The sequence below is a fragment of the Cucumis melo genome, chromosome 5, assembly GCF_025177605.1.
Source record: "Cucumis melo cultivar AY chromosome 5, USDA_Cmelo_AY_1.0, whole genome shotgun sequence".
NCBI classification, from domain to species: Eukaryota; Viridiplantae; Streptophyta; class Magnoliopsida; order Cucurbitales; family Cucurbitaceae; genus Cucumis; species Cucumis melo.
In genome coordinates, this window is record NC_066861.1 from 13,603,948 (window position 1) to 13,621,629 (window position 17,682).

The 17,682-nt window shown below is 37.3% G+C and overlaps 1 protein-coding gene across 1 annotated transcript in view; it reads left to right on the forward strand.

The window, feature by feature from the left end:
* The first annotated feature begins 658 nt into the window (after positions 1-658).
* LOC103485772 (uncharacterized) overlaps positions 659-17,682 on the forward strand; it is a 29,986-nt gene continuing 12,962 nt past the window's right edge. The window contains exons 1-4 of the mRNA XM_051084511.1: positions 659-915; positions 1,006-1,122; positions 6,005-6,087; positions 17,547-17,630. Of these exons, the coding sequence (XP_050940468.1) occupies positions 798-915; positions 1,006-1,122; positions 6,005-6,087; positions 17,547-17,630 (402 nt within the window). The 5' untranslated portion in view covers positions 659-797. The remainder of the gene's footprint in view (positions 916-1,005; positions 1,123-6,004; positions 6,088-17,546; positions 17,631-17,682) is intronic.

The following is a 17,682-nucleotide window of genomic DNA, read 5'->3' on the forward strand; positions in this document are numbered from 1 at the left end:
TAGTAATAACTCTAAAAGATACAAAAAATAGATAAATAAACATATGTCAAATTTAATTAAATTTAGTTGTTATTCGACTAAAATTAAATGTAACACGTTCAAGTTGAAGAAACTACAAATTTAACTTTTATACAAGTTAAATTTGTCCATAAAACATCATTTAAATATGATAGTTTTAAATTCAATTCAAAATTTCTAATAAATGAGTTTAATTTGTATAATTAAATCAATTTTTATGTTTCAATGTTCAACAAAACTTTCACTTTCTTTCACTATTTATATACAAATATATCCAACAAGAGCAAGATGAGTTTTTTTTTTTTTTTTTGAATTTATTTTTAGGTCTCATACCAGAATCAAGACGTGATAAGAAGAGGGTCTAGAAGACGTTAAATCAATTAGTATGAGAATATATAAGATTTTGTTACCAAATATTGGTAATCTAAGCCGAAATGAAAAAGTTAATTCCTTAACCAAATATTGAAAGCATGTATGTATCCATTACATTACAGTAACTTTAGAAAAAAATTTGTGATTGGTTTTTGCGAACAATTATCAAAAAATTTGTGTGACAAAATTTTAAGAGAAAAAGTGAAAACTTTACTTACGACCGTCCCCCTACGTGGTCTCTATTTTGTCGTTTTCTTGGTTTTGATCACCGGAGCGAGCGGTATATTCCAAATTGTAGACGGCGTTGGAGAAACCAAAGGCAGCGGAAACTGCAAGCGACCAGCCACAGTGAGGGAATTTTCTTCACCATCTTTTATGCTAAACCGCTGTGGGGTGCCACTGGATTGATGGAATTGAGCATTCTTAGGTGCTCGCACGGCAGGAGTCTCTTTAGAGTCTTCAAGCCCTTCCCTCTTTCTCTGAAAACGAGTATTTCCAATCCCCACCACATGCCAATACAAAACGGTTAGATATCATTAGTATTTTGGACGGGATGATTTTGTGACTCTACGTTCCAACCCAATTTTCATTTTCTTGTGTTTATCTGAAAATTAGTTGGTGGAGGCTCATCTAATAGAGCTTATGATGCATTGCTTTTGGATGCTGGAGGAACACTACTGCAGTTGGCAAAGCCAGTTGAAGAGACTTACGCATCCATTGGCTCCAAATATGGTGAGTGTTTCTTTCTTTCTTTCTTTTCTTTTCCGTTCTTTTCTTTTTTTTGGCCACAGTACCCAGTTCTACAACTTCACTTTAGGCTGAAGTTGTTGATCTACTACAAAGACGCTACCAAAGAAGCATCTTGACTGAATGTCTGATAAACTGAAAATAGAAATGATCAACTACCTATGAATTAATTTTCTGAGTTTTTTCCATGCTCATTGAGTAGGGCGGGTTGCCTAATGAGATTAATAGAGTTGTTAGAAAGCTGGTCCGAAGAATGACAGATATTAAAAAGAAAAACAAACCGAAAGATACCTTCAAACAAGCCTATATATTAATTGTCAATGTTGTATGTTATTCTCTTCCCTTATTCGTAATACCTAAGTTGCACATATGGAATATCAATATAAGAACTTTTTGAGCCTCTTTGAGAGAACTTACAATGATCTTGTAAAGGCATGAGATGTGACTAATGGGATGATATTCACTCACGGATTGAGCATAAACCTTTTTTGGTATAAGGCAAATGTATGTTTCATTGATGCTAGCACTGATATTTTCGTTCTTAAAACAAATCTTGAAACATCCTCTTTCTGTCATCTTTAAGGATGTTGCAAACGGATAACCCCTTTTCATCAATTGAAATTTGGTCCAAGCTTAAAAACGAATAAAAAATGGCCTTTTGGTTGACATCAGCCACATGTGAATGTATCTGCTTGACCCTAAAGTGCATGTGAATACCTGACCTTCCCATGAGGTCTCGTTCCTTCCTTACTTACTATTCCTTCCTCTTACTTCTTCCTCTTGTTTCTCATCAGACACAATTGGTTTTCTTAAAAATTATTTTAGGTTTTCCTATGTTCAGGTTCTTCCTCTCACTTCTTGGTCTCACTCTGACTTCTTCCTCTTGCACATTGTTCTTGCTCTCGTTCATTGGTCTCGTCTCATTTCTTCTCGCTCCTTGGTCTTGCTTCGCTTTTTCCTCTCGCTTTTTGGTCTCGCTCTGATTCACACTCCATCTTCCTTCTTTGATTCTAGATAGAGAAAGAAGAAGATGAAGAAGGTAGTTCGAATTTTACAAAAATGGGTTGCAGATCTGAGAGCATGGAATGTGAAACAGAAGAAGTAAGAAGAAGAATTGGAAGAAGGCGAGAATCATGAGTACGTTTCATTTTTAGTTCCTTTTGTAATTTCACCTGATGATGATGATTCACACTCCATCTTTCTTCTTTGATTCTAGATAGAGAAAGAAGAAGAAGGTAGTTCGATGTTTAAAAAATGGGTTGCAAATCTGAGAGCATGAAACGTGAAACAAAAGAAGTAAGAAGAAGAATTGGATGAAGGTGAGAATCACGAGCACGTTTCATTTTTAGTTCCTTTAGTAATTTCACGTTTCATTTTTAGTACCTTTAGTAATTTCACCCAATGACGATGCAAGGAAAAGGCCAAAAAATCTTTGTTTTCAAAACCTAGGTCAAATTTCATATGGACCTCCAATTTTAGGCTATCCATGCCATTTTCTCAAGGATGTTCCTATATTTCCTATTCTTCCTCGGGCTCTCTCTCACAGCAAAAAAACATCAAGGGCATTTTACCTATTTGGATGTTACAAGATTTTTTATTCTTCCTCTGGGCACTCTCTCACAGCCATCAACACCAAGGACAAGCACAAAACAAGGACATGTCTTGGTTGAATGTGTTTTTGCTATGAAATTTTTGGGCTACATTCTTGACTTTTTTGATGGACCACGTCCATGGCAAAAGACCCACAAGAGCTTTTGTTTTATACACTTGTGGTTATCCCCTTGAGGTTGAGAAAGAGGCACTTTGGGAGAATTTCATTCTTGCTTATTTGCTGAACTCTTTGGCAAGAAACAAGAGGATTTTCCAAGATAACAAACTCATACCACCGCTTTTTAATCTATGACTAGTTAATTTGGTTGTATCTTGGTGCAAATGCTCTCCTATCTTCCACTACTAGAGGTTTGCCTCCCTTGGAAAGATATGTTGTAACACACCACTTGGGGAAGTCTCCTTCTTGTAATTTCATGCTATCAATAAAATTTGTTCTTAAGAAAGAAACAAACACAATAATTAGTTTTCAGACATCAATTATTCTGCATATCCAAATACAAAATTTTATTAATATCCTATCCCAGAAATTTAACTCCAGGATATTCAACGGTCAAATATTTATTATTCATACCTATCAAATAAAACTCATGATTCAAACTGGCCATTCGAGCAATGACTATGACTTAGTACTTACTACTTGGACAATTATATCATCAGCTTCTTGTCTGCTGCTATCTAACTAGCAGTGTATCTTAATTTCCCTTGCATTTTAAAGTTTGATGTTTTACAGTAAATAGCTCATTTATTGTCTCTTGTTCAAAAAAAGCAAATAATTCAGTTACCACCTTGCGTTGTTCATCAATTATCAGTTTCTTAAGACATTCGATCGTGATTGACATATCATGTGCTTAAACAATCAATTCTAGAAAAAAAGTTTGTTTCTCTCTCCTATCTCTCTTCTCTCTTTCTCTCTCCTCTCTCCTTCCCTCCCCTCCCTCCGACCCTTCACCTAGCTCCCCGATTCTCCTTCCTGCCTGCAACTTCTCCGTCCGATAGTGTAGTCCATCCTTCACCCTCTCCTCTTGTGATTTTTATCAACTTGGAGGGACTAATGGAAGTGGTTAATTCCCACTATTGCCTCTGGTTAAAAAATGGGTTATTTAACATTGAGAATGTAGATTCCAACAAAATTCTCCAGGTCAAGAAGCCTCAGTTAAATTGGTTCATTGAGTCCATTAACGATCTGATTCAGGGATCAGAGAACAGATTCTTTCTTAGAAAAATGGTAAGGATGAAAGCGGTACCACAAGATCGATGAACTTCTGGGCACATTTAGGCTGGGTCTTAAGGTGTGTCGTCCGGCCAAATTCTGGTTATCATTCCTACGTTCATGTATACTCAAGGTAAGACAAGCAGGGATGGCAAGCGTTCTTAAAAATGCTAAAAAGCTCCTGTATGAAACAAGATTACTTGGCTTGGCAGTCCACCATCACTCCGGAAAGACACATAAACTCTCATACCTATTTATCTGGCTCAAACTATGTGGAAAAGGTGAGGAATCACGGTAAAGAGGTTTACCCTGTTTCTAGTTCAGCAAAACAGAGCATTCTATGGGAAAACCACCAACCAATATCCCCTGTTTTCCCCTCCAACAAACAGAGGATTCAGAGTTTCTTGGTCAGAGAAAGCAGGGAAGTTCTGAAAGAAGATTTTAGCAATGGGTTTTATCCAGACTTTTCGTCTTTGATGAATGGAACGATATAACTAAATTCTTGGAAGACTTCTTCCAAGTAAAATTTACCATTAATTCATTGTTTTCAGATAAAGCAATTATCAAAATCAAGCAAGGGCAGCTCGAAGATTTGATCATCACAGAAGAAAAATGGTTTGACTATGGGAAGTACCATTTGCTATTTGAGAAATGGGATACGGCCAAGCATGAAACAAGCCTCTTTATTTACTTCACAAGCTCAGCACTGTGAAATTCCAGATTACTTGAAGTCCATTGTTGGAGAAAGGTGGAATTACTTTGGTTTGAGTTGTGTTAGTGGATCATGAGAGGTTCGATAGATGCTTCTATTATTTTGGCCTTCTAAAGTTCTTCCCAAATATTCTGGTTCTAGTCACTCACTCAAAGATTCAAGACTACTTAGGGGGCATATTTTTCCATCAACAAGCTGCTTGGGAATTTGCTCTCCCTTGGTGTTCTCCCATCCATTTTGAAGTTTTTAGTCCGCAATCTTCAGCTGTTTTTGGGCTTCTTTCGGAAAGTTTTTTAAGTTTGCTTTGTTGTTATTTTTTTTCTGTTTTTCTTAGGGTTTCACTTGTTTTGTTTTTGTTTTTTCATTTGTCTGTACTTTTGTTTGTGATCACTCTTTTTGCTATTAATATAATTCTCATATATGAGCATTAGTCTCTTTTATTAATATATTTAATAAAGAGGCTTGTATCCCTTTTTTTAAAAGTAGATTTGTTCTCTACTTCATCAGTCAATCTCTGAATATTGTTTAGTGGATCACAAGAAGTTGTTTTTGGCCGTTTGGAGCTTTGGTTTCTTTCTTTCTTTTTTTTTTTTTTTTGTTTCTGTTTATTTCATCATATCTCATGAGGCACAAGAATGGTTTCCTTAGGAAAGAGAAATTAAAGTTATTTTGTTGTTGTTGGCAAGTCTTCTTAAGCTCAACATTGTTTTTTTCTCTCCTTTTTGGCTTGAGATCTAGAGGGGTTTGGCTTGTTTGTTTTGTTGTTTTTATTGATATATTAGTCACTTTACTCCTTTTTGTTCCTAGTATATTTCTCTTGTACTTTGAGCAATAGTTTTATTTATTATCATTAATAAAGAGGCCTGTTTCTGTTAAAAAAAAAAAGAAGCTTATAGCATTCTGGAGATAAGCTTGAATGGGGGGGGGGGGGTGGTGGTTATTTTTCGAGATTGTTTGATTTTTTATGTTTTGTTTGTAATAGGCTGTCTCTTTGTATTTCTTTACTTCTTCTAAGTTTCAGTTTTGATGTATCATTGCTCCCTCAGGATTTGGGACGTGGTGGAGTTGGTCTTTTTTTATGATTGATCTTTTGACGCTAGTTTCTTTTTTGTGGACATGATGAGGGCACTATGGGGTGTCAACCTAGTTGAGATATCCAGGTGTGCCTACTGATCCTCAGTCTCTTCAGTTGTGTGCTCTTTATACAACTTTCATGTACTTTGATTATTAGTCTCGTTTTATTAATAAAATATGAGACTTGTCTCTTGTTTTTTTCTTTAAAAAATTATCAGTTTCTTTGTTCTGTTTGATGATCATGCTTACAATCAATTTAGGTCTAAATAGCACTCCTGCTGAGATAAAGCAAGGATTCAGGAGAGCATTTTCTGGTCCGTGGCCTCAAAAGCTACGTTACAAGGTCCGTATTCTGTTAGACATCCTCCTATTAAGTTTGTATATAAAAGAAAAAATAAATCACATTAAATCACATTCTTTACACATGTGATATATTAGGAAGTTAGATGGTTAGCAGTTATAACCGAAATTAGTTAGTGAGGAACTACTATAAATAAGGGAAGATTAATGGAGAGAAGCATCAGAAAATTCATGTAAAAGCTGGCCGTTGAATCTAGAGAGAAGATCAACAGAGAGGAATATTGTAATCTGCATATTGAGAATAATAAAGTGAAATTTAAATACCAAAAAGGGAGTTTCATCATTTTGGTATCAGAGCATCGATCACTGGGCAAAAGATGGTGCACACAAGAATTGAAGGAAGACTCAATCAAATAGACCAAGAGATTTCCACGATGAAGAAGGAAATAAGCAAATTACCGGCGATGGAATCCAGCCTAAGCGAGATATCGAAGAACCTGCTGATATTAATGGAAACAATTGCCGACAAGACAACGGAATCCGCCACGCACAAATTTGCGACTGATAAAGGAAAAGAAAAGGAGGCGTCGACGAGCAAATCGACCGAAATAACCCGAAACGCAGAGGAGGGGCAAGTTGACGGAAAAGCCGATAACGATGAACCAGCGACTGATCGGAGCAAATTCAAGAAGGTAGAAATGCCCGTGTTTAGCAGAGAAGACCCAGATTCATGACTATTCCGAGCTGAAAGGTACTTCCAAATCCATAAGCTTACTGAATCCGAAAAAATGCTAGTATCTACTATTAGTTTCGACGGCCCGGCGCTTAATTGGTACCGATCGCAAGAAGAAAGGAATAAGTTTCTAAGCTGGGGAAATCTGAAAGAAAGGTTGTTAATTCGTTTCCGATCAAGTATCGATGGGACAATCCTGGGAAAATTCCTTCGAATCCAACAAGAATCGTCCGTAGAAGAATATCGAAATCTCTTCGATAAACTTGTCGCCCCACTTTCAGACATACCGGAGAAGGTTGTCGAAGATACATTTATGAACGGGTTATTACCTTGGATAAGAGCGGAGGTTTTCTTTTGTCGACCACAAGGACTGGCCGAGATGATGCAAATCGCACAGTTGGTCGAAAACAGAGAGTTTGTACGAAATGAAGCAAAATTAAATGGGTATTCCGGCGGGAAATATAATCTACAAACTACGAACAGCAGCAAATCGACGACCGGGAATACCACTACCGAAAACAGAGGGAATGCCACATTTCCAATACGTACGATCACCCTAAGAAACTCGAACGCTAATGAAGTCAGGAAGGAAACAAACTTTCGACGACTACCAGATGCTGAATTTCAAGCGCGGAAGGAAAAGGGACTCTGCTTTCGTTGTAATGAAAAATACTCGGCGGACTACAAGTGTAAAATGAAAGAGTTACGCGAATTGAGGATGTTTGTCGTGACTGGAGAAAATGAAGAGAGTGAAATTATTGAAGAAAAAGAAACAGCAGAGAAACAATTGGCAACCTTAGAGGTATAGATGAAAACCGAAATTTCGCTGAGCTATCAATTAACTCAGTGGTGGGGCTAAATGATTCTGGTACTATGAAGGTAAGAGGAAATTATTGAACAAAGAGATAATTGTGATGATTGATTGTGGAGCAACACACAATTTTATCTCAGAAAAGCTAGTAAAAACATTACGGCTATCAACCAAAGAAACAACTCACTATGGGGTTATCCTCGGATCCGGAACAGCTATACAAGGGAAAAGAGTTTGGGAAGCTGTGGAGATCCATTTGGCCGATTGGAAGGTAACCGAGGACTTCCTACCCTTAGAATTAGGGGGTGTGGATGTAATATTGGGGATGCAATGGTTACATTCACTTGGAGTCACTATTGTAGATTGGAAGAATCTGACCTTTTCATTCACAAACAGTGGTAGACAGATTTGTATCAAGGGAGATCCTAGTCTAACTAAAGCCCGAATTAGTCTCAAAAGTATGTGCAAGTCTTGGAATGATAACGATGAAGGTTACTTTATCGAATGTAGAGCAATAGAAGTGACAAAATCAGTAAGTTCATCACAAGAGGAAAGCAAATGTACATTCGAGGGAACAGAGTCGCTACAAGAGGTACTTTAACAATATAAGGATGTGTTTGAATAGCCAGAAACACTACCACCAAAAAGAGAGATTGAGCATCACATTTGTCTTAAAGAAGGGACCGACCCAATCAATGTGAGACCATATAGATACGGTTTCCATCAAAAGGCTGAAATGGAAAAATTGGTGGAAGAAATGTTAACCTCAGGAATAATACGGCCAAGCAAAAGTCCTTACTCCAGCCCAGTGTTACTTGTACAAAAAAAGGACGGAAGTTGGAGGTTTTGTGTGGACTATCGAGCAGTCAATAATGCAACTATTCCAGATAAGTTTCCAATACCGGTTGTGGAAGAATTGTTTGATGAGTTGAATGGGGCCTCCTTGTTCTCCAAAATTGATCTCAAATCCGGTTATCATCAAATAAGAATGGAAGAAAAGGATATTCCGAAAACAGCCTTCCGAACACATGAAGGATATTATGAGTTCCTTGTCATGCCCTTTGGATTGACTAACGCTCCGGCTACTTTTCAACCCTTAATGAACAATGTATTCAAGCCTTACTTGCGAAAGTTCGTTCTAGTATTCTTTGACGACATTTTGATCTATAGTAAGAATGAAGAGGAACATAAGAGTCATTTGGGAATAGTTCTCTCAGCCTTGAGAGAATATTCATTATACGCCAATAAAAAGAAGTGCAGCTTTGCCCAACCAAGAATAGAATATTTGGGACATATAATATCAGGAGAAGGCATTGAGGTAGATCCGGAGAAAATATGTTCAATTGCTGACTGGCCGATACCAAAAACTGTTAAAGAAGTCAAAGGATTTCTTGGCCTAACTGGATATTATCGACGATTCGTACAACACTATGGATCTATAGCCGCGCCACTAACACAACTTCTTAAAAAAGGAGGTTTCACATGGAACAAAGAAGCTGAAGAAGCGTTTGGAAGATTAAAGGAAGCAATGATATCATTATCAGTATTAGCCCTTCCCAACTTTAATAAACCATTTGAGGTCGAAACAGATGCTTCGGGCATGGGAGTGGGTGCAGTGCTGACAATTGAACAGACCAATAGCATTTTATAGCCACACACTGGCCATGCGAGATAGAGCAAAATCGGTTTACGAAAGAGAGTTGATGGCGGTGGTACTAGCAGTCCAACGTTGGCGCCCATACTTGTTGGGAACCAAATTTATAGTCAAAACTGATCAGAAGTCACTCAAATTCTTGTTAGAACAAAGGACTATTCAACCTCAATACCAAAAATGGGTGGCTAAACTCCTCGGATATTCATTTGAAGTTGTCTATAAACCCGGTTTAGAGAATAAGGCAGCCGATGCCCTGTCAAGAAAACCGGATGAGATATTATATTTTGGCTTATCAGCTCCCACTTTAGTAGATCTTAATACTATTAAAGAGGAGGTTGAAAAGGATGAAATGCTACAGAAGATGTTCACCGATGAAAAGGGAAAAGTCAACTAGCAACAAGCTAAGTTTTCGCAAAAAAATGGCTTGTGGCATTATAAAGACTGACTAGTTCTATCCAAATCTTCGTCACTAATTCCAGCCATATTATCTACCTATCATGACTCAGTAGTTGGAGGTCACTCAGGATTCTTGCGCACTTACAAAAGACTAGCAAGCGAATTATATTGGCCGAGTATGAAGGCGGATGTCAAGAAACATTTTGAAGAATGTATAGTTTGCCAACGGAATAAGACCATGGCTCTATCTCCAGCTGGGTTATTAACTCCTCTAGAAGTCCCACTGCAAGTGTGGAACGATATTTCGATGGATTTTATTGATGCGTTACCAAAGGCGAAAGGGTTTGAAGTAGTGTTCGTAGTAGTTGATCGGCTGAGTAAGTACAGCCATTTTATACCACTCAAACATCCTTACACGGCCAAATCAGTAGCGGATGTGTTTGTAAAAGAAGTAGTTCGACTACATGGCTTCCCCGCATCCATTGTATCTGATTGTGACAAGGTTTTCCTTAGTAACTTTTGGAAGGAAATGTTCCGTTTAGCCGGCACAAATTTGAATAGGAGTACAGCATACCACCCACAATCTGATGGCCAAACCGAAGTAGTTAACCGTGGGCTAGAAACTTATCTCTGTTGTTTTTGTAGTGAACGACCAAAAGAATGGGTGTCATGGTTGCCATGGACAGAATATTGGTATAACACTACTTTTAATCGATCACTAGGCACTTCGCCTTTCCAGGTGCTATATGGCAGAAAACCCCCATCATTATTATCCTATGGCGATGGCACCACTACTAATTCGACTTTAGCTGATCAGCTGAAAGAGAGAGGTACAGTTTTGGCTGCTCTTCGGGAGCAATTGTTATTGACACATCAACAAATGAAGCAATACGCCGATAAGAAACGAAGGCATGTAGAATTTAATGTGGGAGACTGGGTACTATTGAAGATTAGACCTTATCGACAACTATCGTTACGAAAGAAACGAAACCAAAAATTATCTCCCAAGTATTTCGGACCATATGAGATTCAAGCTAAAGTGAGAACAGTGGCATACAAGTTAGATTTACCAACAGATTTCTTGATCCATCCAGTCTTTCACGTGTCACAACTCAAAAGATTTGTTGGGGATCGCACGGGTATCCAACCAACCCTCCAATTTGTCAATGAAAATTTAGAGTGGCAAGCACAACCAGAGGAAGTGTTGCAGTATCAGAAGAATAAGGCTGGGGCTTGGGAAGTTCTAATCCGCTGGAAGAACTTACCCGACCATGAGGCTTCGTGGGAATCCTATGATGAAATACAACAGCAGTATCCCACTTTTCACCTTGAGGACAAGGTGAATTTAGAAGGGGAGGGTAATGTTAGACATCCTCCTATTAAGTTTGTATATAAAAGAAAAAATAAATCACATTAAATCACATTCTTTACACATGTGATATATTAGGAAGTTAGATGGTTAGTAGTTATAACTGAAATTAGTTAGTGAGGAACTACTATAAATAAGGGAAGATTAATGGAGAGAAGCATCAGAAAATTCATGTAAAAGCTGGCTGTTGAATCTAGAGAGAAGATCAACAGAGAGGAATATTGTAATCTGCATATTGAGAATAATAAAGTGAAATTTAAATACCAAAAAGGGAGTTTCATCATATTCTCTTTATTATTTGCTGATTAAGTTGCATGCAGAGTCAAATAAAAAATAGACTATATTCCACGTTTCGCCTCTCTATCTCTCTAAGTTGAGGAAACGCAAAACGTGTGTGATGTGATCGGCTAACTTATGCCTACATAGAGTAGTGCTCGGTTGTTTATAGAGTTGCATGGCCTACTATTGAATTAGAACACGGTCTACTATTGAATTAGAACACATGTAGTTCGTGAGGCTACAGGCCTCATAATGCAACATTTGTTTTTATTCAGAGGCTAATTGGTTTACCCAAATGGTTCATTGTGTCATATTGTTTTGGAGGAGATATGGCTTGAAGCAATTGTAGGGATTTAGACAGGGAGGGTAGAGGTGTTGAAAAGGGGTTCGATTTATCTTGTTAGTTACCTGTTGGAGCTTCTTGTCCAAGATGTCTTATTATTATTATTATTATTATTTATTGATTCTATCCATCAATATGTTCCTTTGTAATCTATATTTACTTTGGGGCTTGGCCATATTTTTTTAAGAAAAAAATTTATCTAAACTTCTAAACTTTGAGGTTGTATCACCTAAAACCTCAAACTAATAATTATACAAATTGAAACTCGTAACAAGTTAGACCCACCATTAGGATACGTGTGTATCAGACTTCTTTATATGCATGTGACAGACCAAAAGATAGGGTGTCATAAACCTTTCTTCGGCGATCAAATGATATTTATATTTCACCAAACTAAACAACTACTACTGATAAAACATAGCAACAATGGCAAGTCCGAAGTCTAACCACAAGGAGCTTACGATAGAATCTCTCAATGTTAAATCGGTCTATGGAAAGAAGTAAAAACGGAGGTTTTGGTTCTATTGACAGGGAAACTAAGTGGAATGAAATTGAAGTGCAGAAATGTAAACATACAGGTGTAGTTAATCGAGATGCCTTAGTTTAGTGGAATGTAATCACTCAATGTTCAGATCATTGAATGATCAATTTGTGACTTGAACTCCTTACCTATTCTTGGCCCACTTGATCGAAACCCCGATCAATGGTTCTAAATTATCTAATTAGTTAAACATGCGTAGATGAACCAGTACTAAACATATTTATCTAACCGCATTAAGCTTTAGGGAGATGCTAGGAGGAATGACTAACTACCACCGTCTAGTTAAACACTCACTGTGGTTTCTCTCTAGGTTGATAGGACAAACATCATAGACAACAAATTGTAAGCTTAACTAACCTATTGCCTCCTTTGAGGTTAACCCATGGTTATATGTCACATATTACAGATTAACCCGTAAGCATTCGAATGGCATGATTAATAATTGGTCATCAATCATCAATACAAGCATTCCATTTATAAACATAGAATTCAGATTGAAACCCATAGCAAGAATATATACATCATGAAATATGAAATTCTCCCAAAGTTACAAAGAGTTCATCCAATATTCACTAAACTAGGAAACCCACACCTTACCTCCCCATGGAAGTGTAGAAGATGAGGCCCAAAATCTACTTGATCAACTACAAAGAACACCCTAGGGGGAAAGTGGAAGAGAAAGAGGGGAATGGAGGCTGGAATCCCTAAAATGGTTGATCCCCCTAAGCTAGACCGAAAGAAGAATATATATATAAAAGAGCGAGAGCACGGTGCCCGGAAGGAGTGCCATGACACTTGGGACCCTTGTCGAAGCATCGCGCTACGCTTCAATACGCACGCACGCCTTCCGCCAATCTTTGGAGCACCACAACGCTTCACCATTTTTATGCTCTCAGGAAAAGTAGCGCTGGGCTGTCTCGAGAGGCATTTTGGTCATTTCTGTTCCTTTGAAATCTGGATGCTCTTTTTAGCTTTTAATTGCTCCAAATTAACATCGAACCGCTCGTAACAACTAATTCTGCCTCTTCAACACGATTTACCTGTAAAATAATCAGATACATTAAACATGAGAACAATCATGAATTAAAGGGAGTCAGATAGCATAATTCAGATGCTATCAGCTTGGATGATTGTAGATAATAGCAAATTTTCATTAATATGAGTGGTGTTTCATCTTTGGTGTCCATCCATTTTACTCTACTTCTCCAGGAAGAATTATGCGATAACTTTTTTTGGCCTCCTCTAATTGACTACATTTTTGTTGGTAACGAGCATTCTGTTTGTTATCTTCAATAAGTTGAGAGGGGAAGGGATGATTGGTTTTGGGCTCCTTACCTATCTGAGGGTTTCTTTTGCTGGTCAAGTTTCCTTGCTCTTAATTCTCCTTATCCAGTTATCCCACTCAGGAGCTTCAGTGTTTTCCTCTTTTCTGGAAGGTGAAAGTTCATAAGAAAGTGGAGTTCTCTGCTTGGCAAGTTTTTCATGGCAGAGTCCACAGGAGATTGTACTCAGTGACAATCTTTCTCTGTTTTATGCCCTCAGTAGTCAGTCGTATGTCTGTTGAGAACCTTCTTCCCCAACGTTTACCTGCAATGTAAAAGAGTGCAATATCCAATCTAACACAAACATAACAACGATGGAACAATCAATCTGTTAGCAATTTACAATAATCTCAATTCTTGATACGGAATGTCAGCCAAAGAAAAACAAGAGAATAATGAGAAACATAAATAACAAGATCAAGAAAGATTGAAATTCACTTGGAGAGAGTTGGTTCTCCTTTGCTGGAGCGCCCTGCAACTTTCTTGCCCAAAAACCCACAGTACCCTTTCACCTCTTTAATAGGTTTTTCCCACTTGGAGTCTAACAGTGTTCTTTCATCGGCAAGAAGAGGATCTTGACCATATTTTATGGGGTTGCCAGTTTGCTTATTCCCTTTGGAACACTTTTTTTGGTTTTTCATGCTGCAATGGGGCATTTCTATGACAGATGAATTCTCCCTTCATGATAAAGGAAGTCTTGGGGCAAACTTTTTTTTTTTTTTTTTGTGGGTAGTGTGGATCAGGAAGAATAGTAGAATCTTTTAGAGAGTTCGAGAATTTGATATGGAGGTGTGAGGGGAGGTGAGGTTTAATGCATCTTTGTAGGCGTTTGTTCATTGGACTTTTAATAATTTTTTTGTTGGTACCAGCACAGACGACCAAGAGGAAGGAGATTCAGAGGAGCTTTTAGAGAGAATTGCATAAGGTAATTCAGAAGAGCATCTGGAGAGAATTGTGTATTCTGAGGCCTTTGAAGCTGATATGAGTAATTTATTTCAGCTCTCAGACAACAAGGAATTTGGTGCAATAGAAGAAGCAGGCTGGTTCTCTCCTAACTCGAAAAAGGAAATCCCCCAGAGGCTCAGGTCAATTGTCGATGCTTGTGAAATTACTTTAGTTTGCACAGGCAACAATAAGCTAAGAGAGGATATTGGCAGGAATGAAAATCTTATCTTGGTACACTAGAGGGCTTATTGATCAATCTAAATAGTTGGCTGTTAAACGACTTCTAAAGAACACAAACCAGAGTTGATGTTAATCCAAGAAACTAAAAGAGCATCCATTGAATTAGATAACGTAAAAGCCATTTGGAGCTCAAAAGACATTGGTTGGGTTCATGAAGAGGCATTTGGTAAATTAGATGGTTTGTTGTCTATGTGTGAAATTTCTATATTATTGAATAAATCATAATAATTAAGAGTACATAATGATGTTTTACATAGGAAATATATAGACCTCAAAGAAATCACTAAAAGAAAATTCATAAAAGGAAAATAATAATGAAAAATACTAATGATTCATAAATCCTAATTTTTCTTTAACACCCTCCCTTAAACTCAAGGTGCTAGAATGACGAACTGGAGTTTGCTAAGAAAGCGTCCACAAAGAATAAACACAAACAATTTCTGACAATCCCGTTTTATATGGCCTGGCTTACGACAATGGTTACAAACAATCTCTGTAGAATATGGTTTTCGATGATCATAACTCTTCCTCTGAACATTGCCATCCATTGCTCGAGGTGCCTGGGGGTTATTGTTCTTGCTAATGAGAGCACTATTGGATTGAGGAATAGATACACCATTCGGAGAGCTTTCAATGCGAAAAACACGAGTGAAAGCATCGTCTAATGATGGAATCTTAGAGTCAGAGAGGATTTGTGCGTTCGCCATTCCAAATTCAGGTAAAAGTCCATTCAAAAAGATCATAACAACCATCTTCTCTCGTTAAGCTTGTTAAACTTTAACATCAGGACTAAAAGGTAACAGGCTCCGCTTTTTGTTTAGCACGGAAAAACTGCATACAAACCTCAAACATTCTATGTACTAGCTCTTTACTTGAATATAGAAAATCTAAAAATTCCAAAAGTTCTTTGATAGACTCACAGTGATCAACCAATCCAATTATCTCATTCTCAATGGAGTTTTCGATCTGAAGATATAGACGGGCATCATCACGAAGCCAATCCTTCTTCTTCTTTGCATCTTCTGGGGCATCGACCATATGATCATCCGTATCAGTACTTCTCAAATAGAGATTGTTCGATGCCAATCATAATAATTAGATCCATTTAACTTATGTTCGGTGATCTTAGAGGCTAGGGGAATAACATTAGAAACTACCATATTCTTTATGTCAACCATATTGGAGACACGCCCTAATTGTAGTCCACACAAACAAAACAAATTAATCCAAACAGCTGCAAGATTGGAACAAAACCAACCACAACCCTAGAACGAGGTAGTAATCCTCAATTTTCGACAAAATCGAATGATCTTCGATGGACCCAACTGCACAAATGATCGGAAAATAGGATTTGAGGCAAGCCAAGAAGACGGAGGTCAAAACAGACGCTCCACGCGCTCCCACGCGCCGGTGTATGGCTGCTGTACAGGAATCTTCTGGCGATGCGTGAAGCTCATAGGCGGCGTTTCTCGGCAATCGGCGACGACAGAATACGGTAGACGGCGATGGCCCTTCTTCTAAGCTGGGCGGTGTTGACAAATGGTCACTTAAAGATGACCTAAACTTAACCCCTAATGGAGAAGGAAGCCACCAATTACGAAATTCTAATAGTTCTGAAAATTCGAAACCCTATAGGCTCTGATACCATGTACTCAAGAAGTCAGAGAAAAGTATCTTTTTTATTATTTAATGTCAAAGTAAAGTTACATATATATAGAGAACAAAGGAACCCTAGATTGTATGTACAATTACGATAATGGACATATAAATATATATATATATATCATAATAGTAATCATTATATAGGAGATCTAGGTCAATTCACTTATAAAAGGGTAGGACTCAAATTGTTTTTTAAAACGGAAAGAAGCTTTTTTATTAATAATAAACTCAAAGTACAAGAGAGTTATACAGTGATAATAATAGAGAAGCCTAGAATGGGGATAGAGAGAGAGGATCAATAGGTGTAGCCGGACATCTCAACTAGGTTGGCACCCCATTAGCACCCTAATCATATCCAAAATACAAGAATGATATTAAGGTCATGAAAAGACCGAAAATAACAATAGAAACTTTCTAACGGTAGACAGATGCAAAGCTGAAAAGTAATAGCACAAGTGTGGAATTACATATTGATACAATTTAGGATTCAAATTGATACTATTTTATTAGTTTGGGGTTTTAATTGATACAAATTGTGAAGTTTTGGGGTATTAATTGTTTTTCTCTCTCTTTTTATGTACTTGTCTTTTTGTTGGTTAATGTTCATTTTTATTCTTACTTCTATCTACAAGGATAGACATAGTAATGGTGATATGAGCATATGGGATAAAATTAATTAGAGTGAACTTTGGTTTACTTTTCTCGTTTTTGGGCCCAATCAAGATCCGGACCAAACGAATCAAGTTTTGTAAAAGATGGACTAAACCATTGTCAAATTAGAAAAAGAGTTGATTAGTTTGATTTTCAGAAAATGAAAACCAAGATGTCCAATGCAAGACAGAAAGCAAAAAACGTTGCTTGGTTTTCCCATTTTTCTTTGAAGTAGGTTCATCTTCCTTTCTTGGACCCAAAAAAAAGGAAAAAAAAACGTATTAGAAGCTTGTATCAACTTTCAAAGTGGGCAATCAGGGTTCAGTCATGATTTAAACTTTGTTGAACGCTTCCATGTTCCTTTGTATTCTGCATTCTCATTATAATCTTTTTGCTTGTAGTATTGTAATATTATTTTTATCCTCTGTATTTTTCAGAATAAGTATTAGAAATGTTGTTTCTTGTTTTTAGTTTCAATAATGATTTCCTTAAGGCTATTTTATATGTTTTATTGTGGAAAAGCTACCCCATTGTTGGTTGTGTACTATATTGATAGGGAGATGGAAGGCCATTTTGGAAACTCGTCGTTTCAGAAGCCACTGGCTGTTCTGATGATAGTTACTTTGAAGAAGTTTATCAGGTGATGTTTTATTAACCTTTTAATTATTATTTACACAGTCCATCTTTATTTC